Source organism: Callithrix jacchus, chromosome 15 (assembly GCF_049354715.1).
Source record: "Callithrix jacchus isolate 240 chromosome 15, calJac240_pri, whole genome shotgun sequence".
Lineage (NCBI taxonomy): Eukaryota > Metazoa > Chordata > Mammalia > Primates > Cebidae > Callithrix > Callithrix jacchus.
In genome coordinates this window covers 78,512,448-78,530,985 of record NC_133516.1, presented here as the reverse complement: position 1 = coordinate 78,530,985, position 18,538 = coordinate 78,512,448, and the positions used below count along the sequence as shown (strand labels likewise).

General features: G+C 41.1%; 1 protein-coding gene across 44 annotated transcripts in view; it reads left to right on the top strand.

The window, feature by feature from the left end:
* The window catches only part of KALRN (kalirin RhoGEF kinase), a 659,576-nt gene that overhangs the window by 447,112 nt on the left and 193,926 nt on the right, over nucleotides 1-18,538 (top strand). For 8 of the 44 annotated variants that reach the window (XM_035274803.3, XM_035274802.3, XM_035274801.3 and 5 more), the window contains one exon: nucleotides 2,735-4,166. The exons of the other annotated variants lie outside the window; for them this stretch is intronic. In XM_035274803.3, coding sequence (XP_035130694.1) covers nucleotides 2,735-2,797 — 63 coding nt within the window. In that variant the 3' untranslated portion in view covers nucleotides 2,798-4,166. Of the gene's footprint in view, nucleotides 1-2,734; nucleotides 4,167-18,538 lie in introns of those variants that run through there. 44 annotated transcript variants of the gene reach the window in all.

Sequence of the window (18,538 nt, the reverse complement as noted above, 5' to 3'; positions counted from 1 at the left end):
TACATGAATGGGGGAGATAGGGGAAATCTCAGCATACGCTCCCCTCATGAAAAAGAATGCTGAGAAGGCTTGGTTAATAAAAGCCACTGTCCTATCAAGTGGGTCTCATTGATTCTTGCCCCTTATGGAAAATGCCAAAGACAAGTGCTTCTGGACAATGTGTGCTGGAAAACGTGAAAATGTAGTTGATACCCTGCAAAACTCAGCTTTTCCAATGTTGGAGTGGTTGGCATATGAAAAAGACCTCTATGCTAAGCATTCCAAGGCGGGTGACCCCTAGTATTACCAGGCAAATATTTCAAGAAGTTGATCTCAGGCTCTACACTGGCCTACGGAATCAGAAAGCCAAACTATAGAGTTATTGAAAATGAAATGTATCTGTGAATTCTAAGCTGAGAGCTGTTTTCTAAACAAGAGAAATTATTGGCATTTCAAAAAAATTTAGTGGTCTCTTTTTCACACTTCCACTTCAACTTGTTCCAGTAGTCCTTGCCCTTGGACAGATTTTTTAAAAAATCATCTCAATAATATCATGAATGACTATCATTTTTAGAGTTAAGAGCTATGCATTGATATTTAGGTTAACTACTCTTTTGAGGTACCAAGGGAGCTGTGTAAAATAATGGCTTCCTGCATAACGGTATATGTATTTTCTCAGGGCTTAAGGGAGCAAGTGTTCAGTATCACCTACATGGGTTTATCTCCTATTTTCTATTTCTCACCCATCAAACCATCATCAGAAAGATTTGTGAGTATACAGAGATAATCATGGCTTAAGGTTTAAAAGGGATAAGAAATTTTCTTTAACCCCCAATGGATATATATATAATGAAGTGACGCAAACTTCAGGTTAGGTCCTCAGGAACAGGATAGATTTTTATGTGAGGAATGCTTTCCAAGATTTTTAGAACCCACAAACATACAAATGTCCAAGTGTTATTTAGAAGATGAATTCTCCTTTAAAAGAGCCAACATGCACAGTGGTTAAGAACAGCTTTGAAGTCACAGAAACCTTGGTTCAGATCTCGCCCTCTCCACTTGCCAGCTGTATGATCCTGGGCAAGACTTCTCTCCGCCTCAGTCTGCAAAATGAGGGTAATGGTATTACCCACTCCATGAGGTTGTGGTGTAGATCATGTGATATGATGCGTGTGAAACACTCAGCACCTTGTCTGACATGTGGTAAGCACTCAATAAATGTTAGCTATTAATAAGAATAATAAAAATATTTTTAAACTGCTGTCCCTTCAGAATTTTAACAACCATATAAAGAAGAGAATGCCAAACTTAGCATTTATAAGACTATTAACTCCTGCTACTAAAATAAATTCTGTAGGCCTTGAAGCACATCTGTAAACAAACCTGGTAAAGACAGTGAATTATGATTTGGGGTCTAACTCATCAGGACAGCTGATGCCACTTCCCATGCAAATGACATTATGCACAGAAAAATGTGATTTAAAATTCTTGAGCCATTTTTGCCCTGGTAAAGGTAGGCTCAGTGGGTGCACCAGTTCCTTTGCCGTGAGTTACTTCACAAATGCATAGCTCCTGGCTTTCTTCAGAATTGCATCTCCTCTCTGAATCCTAAGTATACCCTATATTCCTCAAAGCTCAGGGTAACTACCACTTTAGCATTATGCTGAAGTGTTTTCTCTCACTAAATGAACAGTTTTTTGCCCAGTTGGAGTTCTTACTAAGAGAGTTGCAGACTGTTTTTCTCATTTCCATACAGCAAGTGTGATAGAACCTTTCACATCATGGAGCTGAACCAGTCAATGTGAGTCTGTGAGATTTTACTCTTGAATTGATCCTGAACTTCTCTCTTGGTGAAGAGCCATTGCTATTTAGAATAGATCACTCTTCCAAGAGTGCTACAAGTTGACCTTCTTGGAAAGGTCAATTTTCTTAAAGAAACAATGATTTCATTGCTTCAGATGGCCCGGTAAAGATGGCATAAGCCATGCCGGATATGGAAGCTGGGTCTTCAGCTTGGATTCCCACTCATTCACTCTCCCACTCAGGAATTTACTCTCTCAGCCAGCCTTGCAGTCTGCCCAAACCAACTGCATGCCTTGGAAAAATTATAGATTGCCATCTCTCATAGTTTCTAGAGACAAATCATGAATTTTATGTCCTTTACTGTCAAAGATGTACTATGTAAATGGGTAAACTTTTCTCAGTTTCTTTCTCCCAATTAAATATTATAGCAAGACTTGCTGGTTAGGGCACAGGGACCCTAAAGGAGTTTAAACAAGAAAACAAATAAAGGGTATAAAATAAACACTAATGGTCACTGTTGCTAGGACTGCACATTTAATGCATCCCTATTTCTATTATTCCTGACTCTACTCCTGCTTACGGGTCTGGAATGTAACATTGGGAAGCTGCTGCAGGACTGGTCTACAGGCGTCTAATGGGATGAAAGCATGTGGATCTGAGTTCCAACAAAGTTAGTAAAAGTGGTTCATCAGTGATTCTTCTCTGGATTGTGGACTTGGTGGGCTCCTTCTGAACCTTCAGACCAAGGAAAGTCTTATATACACTCTGTTTTCTCCATATCCTCTTCTAAAAAATGAGTATTTGCTAGGTTGCACTCTGTGCATTGGGTTACTGGAAATACAGTAGGTTGCACTGATGATTTAACTCTGTTTTCTATAAAGGGCTATGGGATCTCATGCAGATTTTTGCAAAGTCATATGCAAATCACAGAGCCCAGCCCTTTTCTTAACAGGATGGCAACCTTGTTCCTCGGTGGCACCTGGGACCTGGAGATCCTTTCTCCACTTACGTTTAGCGCGCATCCTGGGACTTGTCCCTGCAGCTCACCAGGTTAGCCGTGGCACCGTTGGGACCTCCCACCAGGACTCCAATCACCCACCTCTCTTGAGACTTCTCTGGCAGGGCTGGTGTGGGGTGCAGCCTTTGCTCAGAGGACAACATGTTCCAAGCAAAATCTCCCCACCTGGGCCATGGGCTCACCCCTCGGGGCTCCCTTCTTCTCTACTGGGTGCAATTTGAGGTTGCTGAACTTCTCTCCAAAGTCTAAAATGGTGGAGCAGTAGGGACCTGTGAGAGGCCCCATGGCCCAATGTACTTCCCCCAGATCCCACTCAGAACAGCAGGTACGCCCAGGCCCCTGCTCCCTGGAGGTCTGCAACATGAGTGAACAGGTTAATTAGAGGGACATGGTTGTCTCTGAAGTTCTTCTCCAGGCTGAACATCTCTATTATCAGTGGCCCCCAATCTGGAAAAACCCATCATTCTAATCTAGCTTGCCTCCCCACATCATGAGAAAGAGGGAGGAAGAAGGGATGATGTGTGGTAAAAAAAATGAGGCTTAACTTTATCCTTTCCCAAACACTGGCAACAACCACTTCCTCCACAATTTTTCTGTTTGCTTCAGCCTACCCAGACTTTTTTCATGTTTTTCTAGCTCCTCCCTAACCTCACTCCCTCCCTGGGTCTCTGATTCAAAGACCACTCTAACCAGCCCCTGTTTGCTTCAGGTTATCCTGTTAAGGGTGGGTGGGAAGTGTGAAACTGGTCAGATGTTGGTAATTGCTGAAACTAGATAATGGCACATGGACATTCATTATACCATTCTCTCTACTTCTGTATATGTTTGCAATTTTTCATAATAAAAAAGGTTTTAAAGTCCTCCAGTTTCCACCATACTCAAGAGAGAGTCCTAACCCCAAACACAGAGTTTCATGGAAACCCCACACCAAGGCAAGAGTCAGAGATGATGATTCCGTTTCATATATACACTCATTTTCTAACTTTTTTTAAAGGCCCACTGCTTTATTTTCAATAGATTAAACCTGATTTCTGAGGGGTCCTGAAGTTGAGCTTACTTCCCTGGCTGGGTTATGGGGGAGGGCAGGGTAAAGGGATCCTTAAAAGTTTACACTTCCATGTATCTCACAATCTTATTGTGAGGATGTGACTTGTTCAGTGTTCTGAACTTTTTGAAGGAAACGTGCTCTCAATGCAAAGTGTCATTCTCTGGAATTGCACCTGGCTCAGGAAAGGACTGTCTTTGTACTTGAATTTAAATCCAATGGAGAACTTTAACACGGGCATTTGCATGACCGAGAATTGCTGCTGTCTTTTTTCCGTATGTCACTTTCTTGAATGTGTTCTAATAAAATGATTCTAAAGCAGGCTGTTGATATACAGTGATTTATAAATACTTTCTGATGAGTACTGAGGCCCTTAATTCTCTGCCAAGAATCCACCCCATCCCACTTTCCGGAAAGATCTGTCAAGCTGGGGACAGATGCAATAAGCGTGTGTCCGGCATGATGGCGGCACCACTGCAATTGCAGCACTAATGAGAATCATATCAACCACAGCAATTTTGTCTTCTGGTTGCCTAGCAACAGAATTTGTTTTCAGAATAAAGATAATCATTGGTAGAAGATGAGTGTGGTGGGGGGGAAGGCAGAGGAGGGGGCAGGGCAGGAACAGAAGCATAATTGACTCCACCAGGGAGGGAGTGAGGGAGCGAGGTAGCAGGAGAAAGAAAGGCAGCCAAAAAGAGAGACAGGCAAAGTTCAAACTTGCTCTTTTTAGTGCTAGTCCTCAGCACATTCAAGTGATAATCAATGATTAAATTTTATTTATAAAATTAAACCCTTTGCTATCAAGCTGTAGCAAGTTGCAAATCTCAAAATCTCATTAGGCAAACTGGAAGCAAAAGGAGAAAAAAAATATATATATATCAGAAGGTAGCTATTTTGAGAAACACTTTTTATCCCAATCTTTATGTCCCTTCAGCCAAGACTACCTAGGGCAGGGGTCCCCAACCTCTGGGTTGCAGACTAATGCCTGATGATATGAGATGGAATAGTTTCATACCAAAACCATCCCCTATCCACCCCCTCACCCCTCCCATTTATAGAAAAATTGTCTTCCAGGATACCAGTCCCTGATGCCAGAAAGGTTGGGGACCCCTAAGCTAAGGAACTCCCATGAGCTAGTAACAAACTTAGGCCAACTCTTTGGGAAAGGAGACATCATTAGAAACCTCATTGCTTAAAGACTTCGCAAAGGAAAGGGGATGCAGACCCAGTCAAGGAGGCTTCCTTTCACTGGGCACTTTTCTGACACCATGTACCAGGAAGACGTGATATCCTCCTTCCATTTTCACAGCCATCCTGAGAGGCAGGTAGTACTTTGTTTTCCAAACGAAGAGAGGTAGATAAATTGAACTCACAGCTAGAACATAGCAGATCTGTGATTCAAATTAGATCTCTCATCCCCAAATCCATGCTTTTCCAAGCCACTGGGCTGATGGCCCAGGTGCCCAGCCTGGGGTCTTCCTTGCACACCTCCCAAGATGTTCACATCAAGGAACTGTGCAATTCTGGATGCTCCTCCTTGTGTGACTGGATCCCTGAACAGCCAGGGTCTTTGCAGCACACACCCATGTACCCGTGCCTTGGTTGTGTAGAACACGAGCTGATGAGGCGGAAATCACCATTTGATTTTCATGGGGATTTGTTTACTTAGAAAATATTTTTCAAGTGCCTCTAAGTGCTGGGCATTGTGAAGTGAGTAAACAGTCCCTGTTCTCACAGAGCTTACCAGTAGAGGAGAAAGATAGTAGTCAAGTGACACATGAGTGGATATATAAATACAACTGAAAGGGACCTTGGAGATCAATGAGATCAACTGATGAAACTGAGACCCAGAAATGCTAGTTGCCCAAGCAATTTGCCCAAGACCATATAGCAAGTTAGGGGTACAATAAAGACTAGAACTCAGAACTCTTGATTTTCATACTTAAGACTATTTTCCCACCAATATGACACACTCTATTCTGTTGCATATTCATAATAGATTGCCCCCAAGCCCCAGCCAGCCATATAATCATGTTGATCAATCAGGACACTGTTCCCATTTTTAGGAAAACCAGACAGTGTATTTTGAAATGAAAATCAAAGAATATAGTGAACTAAATTCCTGAGGGTGGTACTTATCAAAGCTTGTTTGCAGAGTTGTCTCAGAGCCCAGAGCAGAAACAGAGAGAGGCAAGGCTCCCATGCTAAAGTGACACTGACTAATAAGGGTGCTTACAGGTGTTTCAGTGTTTTGGTCTGACCCCAACACTTTCTCATCTCCCAGATTTAGCAGTTGCTCATTCACTCATTAATTCAACAAATATATACTGAGTGCCTGCTAGGTGCCAGGCACAGTTCTTAGAGCTAGGGACACAGTAGTGAACAAAACAGGCCACCCTCATGGGGCATACATTCTAGCTGGGAGAAACGGACAATAAACAAAACAAATAACACAGTATATTAGGAGGTGATAAATCCTAAAAAGAAAAATAAGAAAGGAAGATAGGGAGTGCCAGAGGTAGAGATGCAATTTTAAATAGGGTAATCAGGAAAAAGACCTTCCTGGGAAAATGATGTACTGAGTCATTTTCTTTATTTAGTGACAAATAAATGTGTGTATATACATACACATGTACATATGCATAGGCATATGTACATAAATTTAATACAGATACATATATAAGACCTTCCTGAGAAAATGCACTGTCATTATATGTATATATATGTACATATACACATACATTTTCACTATATATACAAATATACAAATGAATTGGTGATAAATATATCTCTTTAAGTGTGACTGTATTTAACATGGTTTAACATGTTGCTGTGGGCCTAGCTCTGAATAGCCAGCATATTGTATAATTTGAAAAGTCCCACAAGCTGCTTCCTACTCCTTCCAGAAAAAGAAAAAGAAAAAAAAAGCTTTTCATAGCATGTACCAATGCTCAATTCCTAGCATTCACTTTTTATGGGGCACTAAAGTAGTAGTTCTCAAACTTGAGTGTACATCAGAATCACCTAGACAGCTTGTCAAAGCACAGACTACAGGGCTGCACCCCTAGAGCTTGTGGTTCATTAAGGTTTGGGTGGATACAAAACTTTACATTTCTAACAAATTCCCAGGTAATGCTGATGCTGTGGTCCAGGGACTGCACTTTAAGAACCACTAAATTAAGCTATTATAGCTGGGAGGTTCCTGTTAAAACGAAGCTATTATCTGAGAAATGATGCATCCATTTATCAGGATGCATGGACATTATGAAAGTAGTTATCCTTAGAGAGCAGAATCATTTAAAAATTGGAGTTTTTTTTTTTTTTTTTTAACAGGGGTAAGTTTCAGAAGCCACAGCCAAAGACTCCAAGCATGGAGGAGTTAGACAAGGGATGTGTCCTGAAAGGAGGTGCCACCAGTTACTTCATTATTTGTCTATCGATGCTTTACATTTTCATAACGTAATACTTTTATAAGCCCTTTTGTCCACCAATTTACCTTGACCAGTTAACCTAGTAGATAGGCAGAGCAAATGAATTATTACATTTTATAAATAAGAAAATTGAGACACAAAGGTTTTATATGGCTTCTCTTGGGCTATTAAGTCTAAGAATCCCAGCTCTCCTACTCCTAGTTCATCTTTCTTCCTCCATTGACATTTGTCATTACACTAACTGTAGCTTTCTCCTGGGACATCTATTCTGGGGTCTTTAAAATCCAGGACATACAGCTGCTCTTGGCCTTTTGCCCTGTTTAGAATCCCACTTGCTACAAGTAGATTATTCATATAAGTAATTAACTAAGGCATGTCCTAGGCCCTGAATGAGTTTCTTTTGCCATAAACACATTTCTGATCTTCTCCTACCAGGTATTTTATGAAGAAAATGCTAACTCATTTTGTTATTAGCCTAAGCTAGAACTTGAAAGTAAAGCTACTGGGGAAAACACACATGATCCTTTCCAAAGGCAAACAGAAAAGACATTTGATTATATGTACCATTGCTTTCATTCCATTAGTAGAGACAATTGAAAGTTTTCTGTTTCACTAAAGTACCTAGCAAAATGAGAATAGATTTTGTTAGATCTGATGGCTGGTGAATCACATTCCTGAGTACTTAACTATAACACACACACACACACACACACACACACAATGGAAATGAAGCATAAGATTCTTTTTCCCAGTTCTTGTCCTTTCTAGTCATTTTCTCCATGTCTGCACTGTCTCATCTTGGTGAGACAGTGAACTCTCCCATTGAATCTCATAGTAGGAACCCTATGGGTCACAAAGAGCTGTCTTCCTTCTACTTCTGCACTGTCTTTGACTCTCCAGCAGCCCAGGGCTTTAGAAGTTTAATTTCTATATCTGCACTCTTCTGTCACCCAATACATTGTTATTCTGACATCTTCCTTCTGTACTGCCACTGGGACCATTCATTTACTCAGTAAACTTTTATTAAGCATTTACTACGTATCAGAAATTCTAAGAGCCACTTAACAGGCTGCAAAAATGAGTTTGAAATAATCCTATCCTCAAAGAACATGGCATATTATAGAACCACTCCCTAAATCACAAAGAATCATAAACATCCAGATGTATTCTCTGTGTGGGTTACAGTCCCATGCAAGCTGTTCCCCATTTTCATTCTCTGTACTCTATACTTAAAGAAAGCTAGTTGATGAGGTTTTTTCAGCTTCAACATAAAATAAGCACCATTAGGAAAGAACATATACCTGGGGAAGAGAACAGTGAGATGAGGAAGGAGCACTGGTCTGCAGTTCTGAGTACACACAGAGATAGGTATGCATCAGCAGCCCAAAAGCATGGTAAGTAGGGAGCAGTATAGGATCCAATATCTGCTGTAGACATTCCATGTGTGGACCATGGAAACTGATATATGTGGATCATAAGCCTTGGATGACTAGAAGTTTCATATTGATGAAAGATCCAGTGTGAATGTGGTTGTGCTGAGCTTTAGACTTCAAAGTGTGCTGTGAAAATGACTATCACTTTAAAAAAATTAATGTTCATTGCAACACAAGGACTGAACATATGAGAAAACAGGTTGAGTTGTGGGAGAGAGAGTGGAATGCAGAGGATTCAATGAGCTAAATCAGTATTAGAGAACCCATGGGAAAGATTCAGACCCTAATCCAACAATGTGTGTGTATGTGCATATAGGTACACAAATACATATGCACAGGAAATGAGTCAAAGGCCAGTTTTTATGAGGATGAGTCTCTTAAATACATCTCAGACTTATAATCCGGAAAGAAAGACAAGTTTAGAAAACCAAAAATGTAGTCAGAGTTAAAGATAAGATTGTTAGGGTGACCAAGTAGTTTAAGGAATATCGCACATCTTCCTCCTATTTGTATGGAGCCACCTGAAGGTCTAGCAGCTTTCACACTCTCAGCAGCTTAGAGGGTCTGCTCAGGCTCTGAACACCCTTTCTTAGGTTGGGCTTCATGAAAAGTAGAATGACAAGCCAGAGGTTCAGGAAAGATATGTAGCTGGTTCTCAGTTCTGTCCTTTGAACACTTTTTTTGCTGGTTCTGCAAACCTGGCCCTGGAGAGAGTTTTCTCAGCACAGGTGCTTATATCCAGGCTTACTAATGACCATCAAAGTTGCCAGTGTCATGACAATACAGCCAGGCCTACCATGAGTCAATGTGGACATGGATAATGGTAGCCGTAGTTAGAATTTAAAGGGTTCAGAAATAGCAGTGATGGGAGAAGGGGTTTCTATGTGTCTGCCTTTAAGTTTCTGGGATGGTGGAATAAGGAATGTTATTCTGTTTGTAAGGATGTCCGGTGATTCTGTTGCCTATTAATGGTGACCTTCTAATCAGCCTTATACCTACAACATGGAGTTTTTAGATTTGGCTGTGCTGAGTTCTGCTGGGTGGTTGTTATAGCATGCATCTGAGTAAAGGGAAGTACCAGGATGGGGGTGGGGGTAAAAAATAATTGATGTAAGAAGAGGGTTTAGATTTTATTGGGGTGGCACTCATACTCTAAGAATGACACATAAATATAGCACTGTAAGTGTTGCCTACAGATCCATGAGGACTCGCTGGGATCTTGGCCCTGCGAAAAGCAAGTGGTTGATGAAATTGATTGGCACGATTGAACTTTTCCAAGAGCAGCTAGAAGTTAGCAATGAAAATAGGAGGCTTTGTACTTCTCAGACTTTCTTGTATTCTCATTTGCTGTTGAGGATGCTGATATATATTTTTTTGTTTTGTTATTTCTGGGGCTATTCAACCAAATAAACTTGTAGGAGAGCTACAGATATAACCCCCAAAGCCAGGCCAACTCAAACGATCTAAGTGCTTTCTGCCTACCCTGCAAAGCCACATAGACAGGCTTGAAGATGGAATAGTCATTAAAGTGGGGGCTGGGGGTGGTCTTTGCAGTGCTTGATTGATTGGTTGGCGCTGTAGAATAAAAGCGATGACATTTCAGCTTAATGGCAAGCAAAATGTTGCTTGTAGTGCTACACACATGCACAGCCTTTAAAGAGAGGCCATCAAGCCATCAACCCAGCATTTCTGGCTTCTGAGGAGTGTATGATTCAGGAATTAAAGTGAAAAATAATGAGCCCAGTCAGTGTGATGGTCATTCAAAGATGACTGCTTAGATCATCACTACTTGCCAGTTTCCCAACATGCCTCAGACCTCAAATTTTGTCATAATAGTAAAAAATCTGGATAACTTATTTTTTTCTGGATTAAAAGTCTTATAAAAATGCAGATGGAGCCAGTTGGGGTGGCACATGCCTATAATCATAGCACTTTGGGAGGCTGAGGTGGGCAGATCACTTGAGCCCAGGAGTTTGAGACCAGCATGGCCAACATAGCAAGACCCCATCTCTACCAAAAATGATGCAAAAATTACCCAGGTATGGCGGCATGCACCTGTAGTCTCAGCCACTTGGGAGGCTGAGGTGGGTGGATCACTTGAGCCCAGGAGGCAGAGGTTGTGGTGAGCCAAGATCACACCACTGCACTCCAGCCTGGGCAATGGATTGAGATCCTGTCTCAAAAAAAAAAAAAAATGCATATGGGAGCAGGGGTAGGAGGATTAAGGATGTTGAAGGTTAGATAGAGTAGCACCACTAGTCACATCTTTGGTAAATATTTGACATGAGGAGGACTATAAAGGGTTATGCCCAAAATAATATAATGACTGGGGTTCTGGAGAGTCCCTTCATTTTCAGAGACTATAGAACTGGCTAATACCTCCTCCAGAGGCCAATGAAGGGGTTGTGTCTCCAAAACAGAAGAATGTATTGCTAATAATTAGTGACTCTCAAGAAGTACTGGGTATCTATCACATTCATTAATTTATTCATCCAACAGATAAGATACCTACTACGTGTCAGGAACTATTCAAGACAGCAAAAAGAAAGCAACAAAAACCACAGACAAGAATTCCTGCTCTCGTGGAGTTTGTATTCTGGTGGAAATATAGACAAGTAAAATATATAAAATGCTAGATGATGATGCATGCTACGGTGAAAAATACAGCTGCAAAGCAATGTATGGAGGGCAGGGGATGAGGAAGGAGTGCAGGGAGAAACTAAGATCCGGTGACTGGCACAGTCAGGGCTACAGGGCACTAGGAAATTCGTCCAGATGATCTCAAGGCAGGTAGCAGTAATGAGTCTGTGAGTCTTGGAGGAAATGGAGAGGTGAGGGTTTTTCAAGAAACATACACAGATTTTATAAATCTCTCTTTATTACTCCACACAAAAAACATGAAAACTTGGGGAGGAGCAGTTTTATCTAGGAGCAAGTAGGAGCTCTCAGGTAAGATAGCCTCTTCCCCAGTCTTCATGCCTCCACTGGAGTGAAGAAGTTGCCCAGAAATGTGCCCCAGAAATCAAGTGGGAATCGCGGACTAGTCCCCCATCCTTTACCAGCAGTCAAGAGAAGCCTTTCTGATATGACATCAGCCTAGGGTTGAGGAACTGGGATTCCATTCAAAGTGACAATGACCTCATCTATGGTGTGGTTTAACATCTTTTAAGTTCACATGGTGAGATTCTTAAAAACAAATCAAGGTTTTTTCCAAGTTCTATATGAATCTGGGAGCCAAGAACTCATATTATTCATACACTATTCATAAATCAAGGGAAGCTTAAAGGGGCATTGCAGATTCTGAGTAATGTGATAGGTATTTTATTTGTTTTGTCCCTAAAAGGTTTAAAAATATTAATTCCATTTGGTTACTTTCCCTGATTCCCAGCAGACTATAGGTCCCTTCAGTCCAGTTTGATAAGGTTTCAGCAGCAGCAGCAGCAGCAGCAGGAAGCATGGTGCTTCCTGCCTGGAGACTCACTGTGGTAACTAGTGCAAGGACAGAGAGAATCTCAGTTTGCTTTATCACAAACGGGAAAGGATCCCAGGGAACCCAGTGAAGAGATGCAGGAATTCCTGTTACACTCTTGGGATAGTAATTCATTTCCAGATGAGGGCTGAATGGGGCAGGCTCATTCCAACTCAGGTCTTGTCATAGCCAAATATTGTAATGGCAAACAAAATCGCATTCTCTATGTTGCTATGAGAAATCAAACGTGCTACTTGGTTATTTGTTAGTTTTCTCTTTTCTTGGATCTACACTTATGCTCAGCAGGGGGGTCTCTAAACATACCTGTATAGGTCAACCATCTTTTTGTCCTAGCCTGATAAAAATTTAATTCTGAACATGACTCAGACTCATCTATAGATTGTAAACACTTTTGAACTTACATGTAAGTGTAGCTCATTAGCTGGGTAAAGAACCAGTATAGTTTTATAAAATTCACGTCAAATCATACTAGTACTTGAATTGGTAATTGCCACAGAATAAGTTCCAAGAGGGTAGGGATTCTTGTCTGTGATCTTGACTGCTATATCCCCAGTACCTGTGCTAGTATCTGACACGTTGTAGGTAATGCAAGTACAATTGCATAGTATGCACAGCAAGTGCAGTCTCCTTAGAGTACGGAAACACAGAGAGAAATACTTCCCATCTTTAGTGCAACCATACTGGTAGATGTGGACCTCCTCTGCTGCACTGCTGAAGAGTAGAAGGAGTTCTTCAGAATGATGTTATACTTGACAAAAACAAGGAGCATACTGCTTGAGTTCCGGTTTTTGATAATGCAAGGATGGAAGACAGGTTTGATGCATGATCTGGTAGGCAAAACTCAAATCCAAAATCAAGGGCCAGGATAGTTTAACAGGTAGGACCTGTTCGACCTAACAAATTACAGCCTTGGAGCTTCTTTGCTAGATTTTCAAAGAAGCTCTAAGGCCATAATAAAAGTGGACAGTGGAACCCAGGTGCACAGCCAGTTGTGGGAAATTACAGGGTGGTTTGGTCACTGACAATTCAAATAATTCTGATAAATGCCAACTCTTCTCTCAACACGATTTTATTGTGCACAAGTTTTTTTAATGCACTACTTGACTTCTGGGGCTCTGTAGACCATTTCTAATTAAGAATGGAAAATTAGAGGATTGAAAAAAAGGAAAGCACCAAAGGCCAGGAACAATGAACAGGAGAATAAATCCAACAGGGCACATGTCAAATAAAAAAAAAGAGAAACAACTGCTATGAGAAGTCAGATTTGAAAAATGTCCCTCATTTGGTTTGTTTCACTGAGTTGGTTACCAATGAGAAATTCCGAAGTCTCAAAGACAGTGTTGACTGCAAATGCACTTCTCTCTGCCTGCCCCATCCCCATCTCATTCAATATTCCTGAAGCTCCAGAAAATGAAAATGTGAGAATCAATCCATCTGTTGTGAGTCAGCCCAAGAAATGGTCAGCAGTGGTGTCTGATGCCAATTCCCTGGTAGCAAGTGAAGCTGGTCTTCAGCTTGATTTTAATGAGCTTTAGGACTGTTCCAAAAATACATGAAAGGAATATAAAATATCCTTAATTAGAAAAATCATATAGTCCATTTGAGAAAAAGAAAATGTAAATAGGGAACATAATTCATACCATGTGGGATAGGAATCGCCATTGAATTATCCTGAGAAGTCCAAAAGCTTGAATGATCTCTTCTCCCTTTTTATCTCCATCCAACACTGAAGATGAGTCATTGCATGTCATGGCAGCCATCTTCAGGTTGTTTTTGTTTGTTTATTTGTTGCCCAGACTGATGTGCAGTGTGCAATCCTAGCCCACTGCAGCCTTGACCTCCTGGGCTCAAGTGATCTTCCTGCCTCAGCCTCTTGAGTAGCTGGGACTAGACATGTGCCACCATACTCAGCTAATTTTTGTACTTTTTTGTAGAAATGGGGTCTCTCTATGGTTCCCAGGCAAGTCGCAAACTCCTGACCTCAAGCCAGGTTGTTTTAAGACCTACTAGTGATAATTATGATAGTAGTAGTAACAACAATAATAAAATTCAATAATTTGGCTATAACTGTATTCAATTTGTGTTTGTCTTAGTATGGCCCCATTATAACTCTCTCCCTTTCTTAACTTTATTTTTCCTGCCACTCTTTTAAAGTTCCTGGATTCCTACCAATACTCATCCCTAAGACAATTCTGTCAAGAACAAAAGTGAATATATCTGTCGGGATAAGCCAGGTTTTGCTATGGTAACAACTCTAAAAATACTGGTGACTTTAAACAACAAGGAGTTGTTTCTTGTTAACGCTACATGTTTGTAATGTAGTGTTATCCATAGCAGGGGGCTCTGTTTATTATAAGCCCTCAAGGGACTCTCTGGCTGTTGGACCAGCTTCTAAAGTTGCCAGTTACCATCCTAGACAGAAAGAAAATGCTGAATGTTGTTACTCCCACAATTAAATGCTGCAACCTGGAAATGGCTCAATACCAATGGCCAGAACTAGTCACATGGTCCTACTCAATCACAAGGAGGCCAGGAAAAGCAATTGAGTTATATATCCAGACGGTGGAAATATCCGGTGAGTGTCAGAATGACTGCCTTAGCAGTTAACGTCAAGTCATACTTGCAGATGATTTACATTTGGACTCCAATACTTATATTTTGGCTTTAACTCAAATAGATTTTCAAATTTTGGCTCTACCTAACAGACGTATGTGTGTAAATTTCAAACTTATACGTTGAAGTAGGGTTATTTATGTTTAGCTCATGGTTTGCTTTCTGTTAATCTTTGTATTAGTCCATCCTCACATTGCTATAAAGAAACACCAGAGACTGGGTAATTTATAAAGAAAAGAAGTTTAATTGGCTCATGGTTCCACAGGCTGTACAGGTTCCACAGGCTGTGCTCGCATCTGCTGGGCTTCTAGGGAGGCCTCAGGAAACTTAAGTGGCAGGAGCAGGACGAGAGAGAGAGAGAGAGAGTGAGCAGGGAGGTGCCACACAATTTTTTGAGATGGAGTCTCGCTCTGTTACCAGGCTGGAATACAGTGGCGCAATCTTGGCTCACTGCAATCTCCACCTCCCAGGTTCAAGTGATTCTTCTGCCTCAGCCTCCCAAGTTGCTGGGACTACAGGTGCATGCCACCACACCCAGATATTTTTTGTATTTTTAGTAGAGATGGGGTTTCACGATGTTGGCCAGGATGATCTTGATCTCTTGACCTCGATCCTGCCTCAGCCTCCCAAGTAGCTGGGATTATAGGCATGTGCCAGCATGCCTGGCTAATTTTTGTATTTTTAGTAGAGACGGGGTTTCACCATATTGGACAGGCTGGTCTCAAACTCCTGATCTTGTGATCCATCCACCTTGGTCTCTCAAAATGCTAGGATTATAGGTGTGAGCCACCATGCCCAGCCTAGCTATTCTATTATTACGTAGTTTGTGGTATCATTGCCAGGGTAAATTCCAATGCAAATCTCATTCAGATAATGGACACAAGCAGACCTGGGCAAGAAAATGTAGCACTGTAATGGCATAGAACACTGGGTTAGAATCAGGAAATTTAGCTTTGGTCCTAATTCTGCTATTGATCAGCTATATGATCTTTGAAAAATATGTTAGCCAAGGCATCTCTTATCCAAACCTGTTTCCTAGGCCAGGCACGGTGGCTCACACCTGTAATCCCAGCATGTTGGGAGACTGAAGTGAGTGGATCACTTGAGGTCAGGAGTCCAGGACCAGCTTGGCCAATGTGGTGAAACCCCATCTCTGCTAAAAATACAAAAACTTAGCTAGGCAGGGTGGCACACCTCTGTAGTCCCAGCTACTCAGGAGGCTGAGGCGGGAAAATTGCTTGAACCTGAAAGGCGGAGGTTACAGTAAGCTGAGATCGCACCACTGCACTCCAGCCTGGGTGACAGAGGAAGACTCCATCTCCAAAACAAAGCAAAGCAAAACAAAACAAAACAAAAACTGTTTCCTAATCTGTAATAATGGAAAGTAATAGAAATTGATGTCAAAATTTCCTTGTTTTTTGGTTGTATACTTTCCTATTATTGGCTGAGTTCTGACCAATAATTCCATTACTTTTATGGGGGGAAAAAATAAGTACACATCCTAACTAATGTTGAATTGGAAAAAAACACATATTTATATATAAATAACCTAATTTTATATATAATTATTTATTCTGATAAAAGAGACATAGATACTGTACAATAGTAATTTTAAAAATTATTTATGGCTGGGTATGGTAGCTCATACCTGTAATCCCAACACTTTGAGAGGCCATAGTGGTAGGATCACTTGAGTCCAGGAGTTCAAGAGCAACCTGGGCAACATAGCAAGACCTCATCTCTACTAAAAATTAAAATAAAAATTAATTTTAAAATTATTTAGTTTTGAAATACAGGAAAAGATGTTTTCAGAAATTAACATATATGCTCAATTTTCTCTCTCATTTATTTGTCCATTCATTTAAAAATGTATTGAGCCAGGCCAGGTACAGTGGCTTATGCCTGTAGTCCTAGCACTTTGGGAAGCCTAGGTGAGCAGATTGCTTGAGACCAGCCTGGGCAACATGGCAAAAACCCATCTCCACTAAAAATATAAAAAAATTAGCCTGGCATGGTGGCACACACATGTAGTTCCAGCTTCTCAGGAGGCTGAGGTGTGAAGGTCACCTGAGCTTGGGAAGTCGAGGCTGCAGTGAGCCAAGATTGCACCACTGCACTCCAGCCCGGGTAATGGAAGAAGTAAGGCCCTGTGTCAAAAAAAAAAAATAACAAAAACAGAAAACTGCTGAGCATATGTCACGTAATCAGCTGGGTTAAGTGACCAGAGAGTTGCAAGGACATTGAGGATACTGGCAAGAGCATTACTGAAATAATGAGCCATGCGCTTTACTCTCCAAGAGGTGAAGCATAATTCCCCACTCTTTTAAGTATTGCCTGTATATAGAAACTAATTTTCAAAGAGTACAGTTGAAAGGGAGGGAAAGAGTAACTTCACAGCAGAGAAATCTGGCAAATGCCACCTCAGTCAGGTTATCAACAGGTTACCTCCATCAGACATCAACAGTGAGAAGTCACATTGATAGCATGCACCCTTGATATGGTGTGGTGGTCTTCCTCCCCAAATCTGTAACTCCAGTCTACTCATGAGAAAAACATCAGATACATTCCAGTTGAGAAATATTCTACAACATACCTTACCAAAACTCAATATATGCAAAAGCAAGGAAATCTGAAATACTGTCATAGCCAAGAGGATTCTAAAGTGACACACTAAAGGTAATGTGGCATCCTGAATGGTATTTTGGAGGAGAAAAAGAATATCAAGTAAAACCTAAGGGGATCTGAATAACATATGAACTTTAGTTAAAATTGCTTTATTTATCAGAAAACCAAACACCACAGTTCTCACTCATAAGTGGGAGTTGAACAATGAGAACATATGGACACAGAAGGGGTAACAACACACACCAGGGCCAGTTGGGGCATGGGAAGGCGATGAGAGGGAGAGCATTAAGACAAAAAGCCAATGCATGCAGGACTTAAAACCTAGATGATGGGTTAACAGGTACAGCAAACCACCATGGCACACGTATACCTATATGAGAAACCTACACATTCTGCACATGTATCTTGGAAACTTAAGTAAAATAAAATAAAAAATAAATAAAATAATGAGTCATGGCATCTAAGCTACATGTGAAGGAAAGTGATGAAGAGAGAGTATTGATGGATTGGGAGGAAGTAATGGGCTCTGTGAACTGGAGGTCTAGTGGGGTGAAAGAAAGGTATGAGTATCTGAATAAGCAAAATGGAAGGAGAGGAAGGTGTGATAAGGAAGAAAAATATGAGATGTCTACTTCTAACCAAGATAGAGACGTAAGAACCGGATTTACTTCCCGGTTCAAAACAATTTTTTTTTTTTGAGACAGTGTCTCGTTCTGTTGCCAGGCGCCAGGCTGGACTGCAGTGGTGCGATCTTGGCTCACTGCAACCTCCGCCTCCCGGATTCAAGCAATTCTCCTGCCTCAGCCTCCCAAGTAGCTGGGACCACAGGCACACACCACCACGCCCAGCTAATTTTTGTATTTTTTTTAGTAGAGACGGGGTTTCACCATGGTCTTGATATCTTGACCTCGTGATCCACCCACCTCAGCCTCCCAAAGTGTTAGGATTGATTACAGGCGTGAGCCACTGTGCCCGGCCCAAAACAATTTTTTTAATGGGCAAAATATAAGAAACAATAATTTTCAAGACACTGGACATGAGACAACAAGAACAGTGTGATCCCTGAAAGACAATAAACAAACCAAGTGAATCCTACAG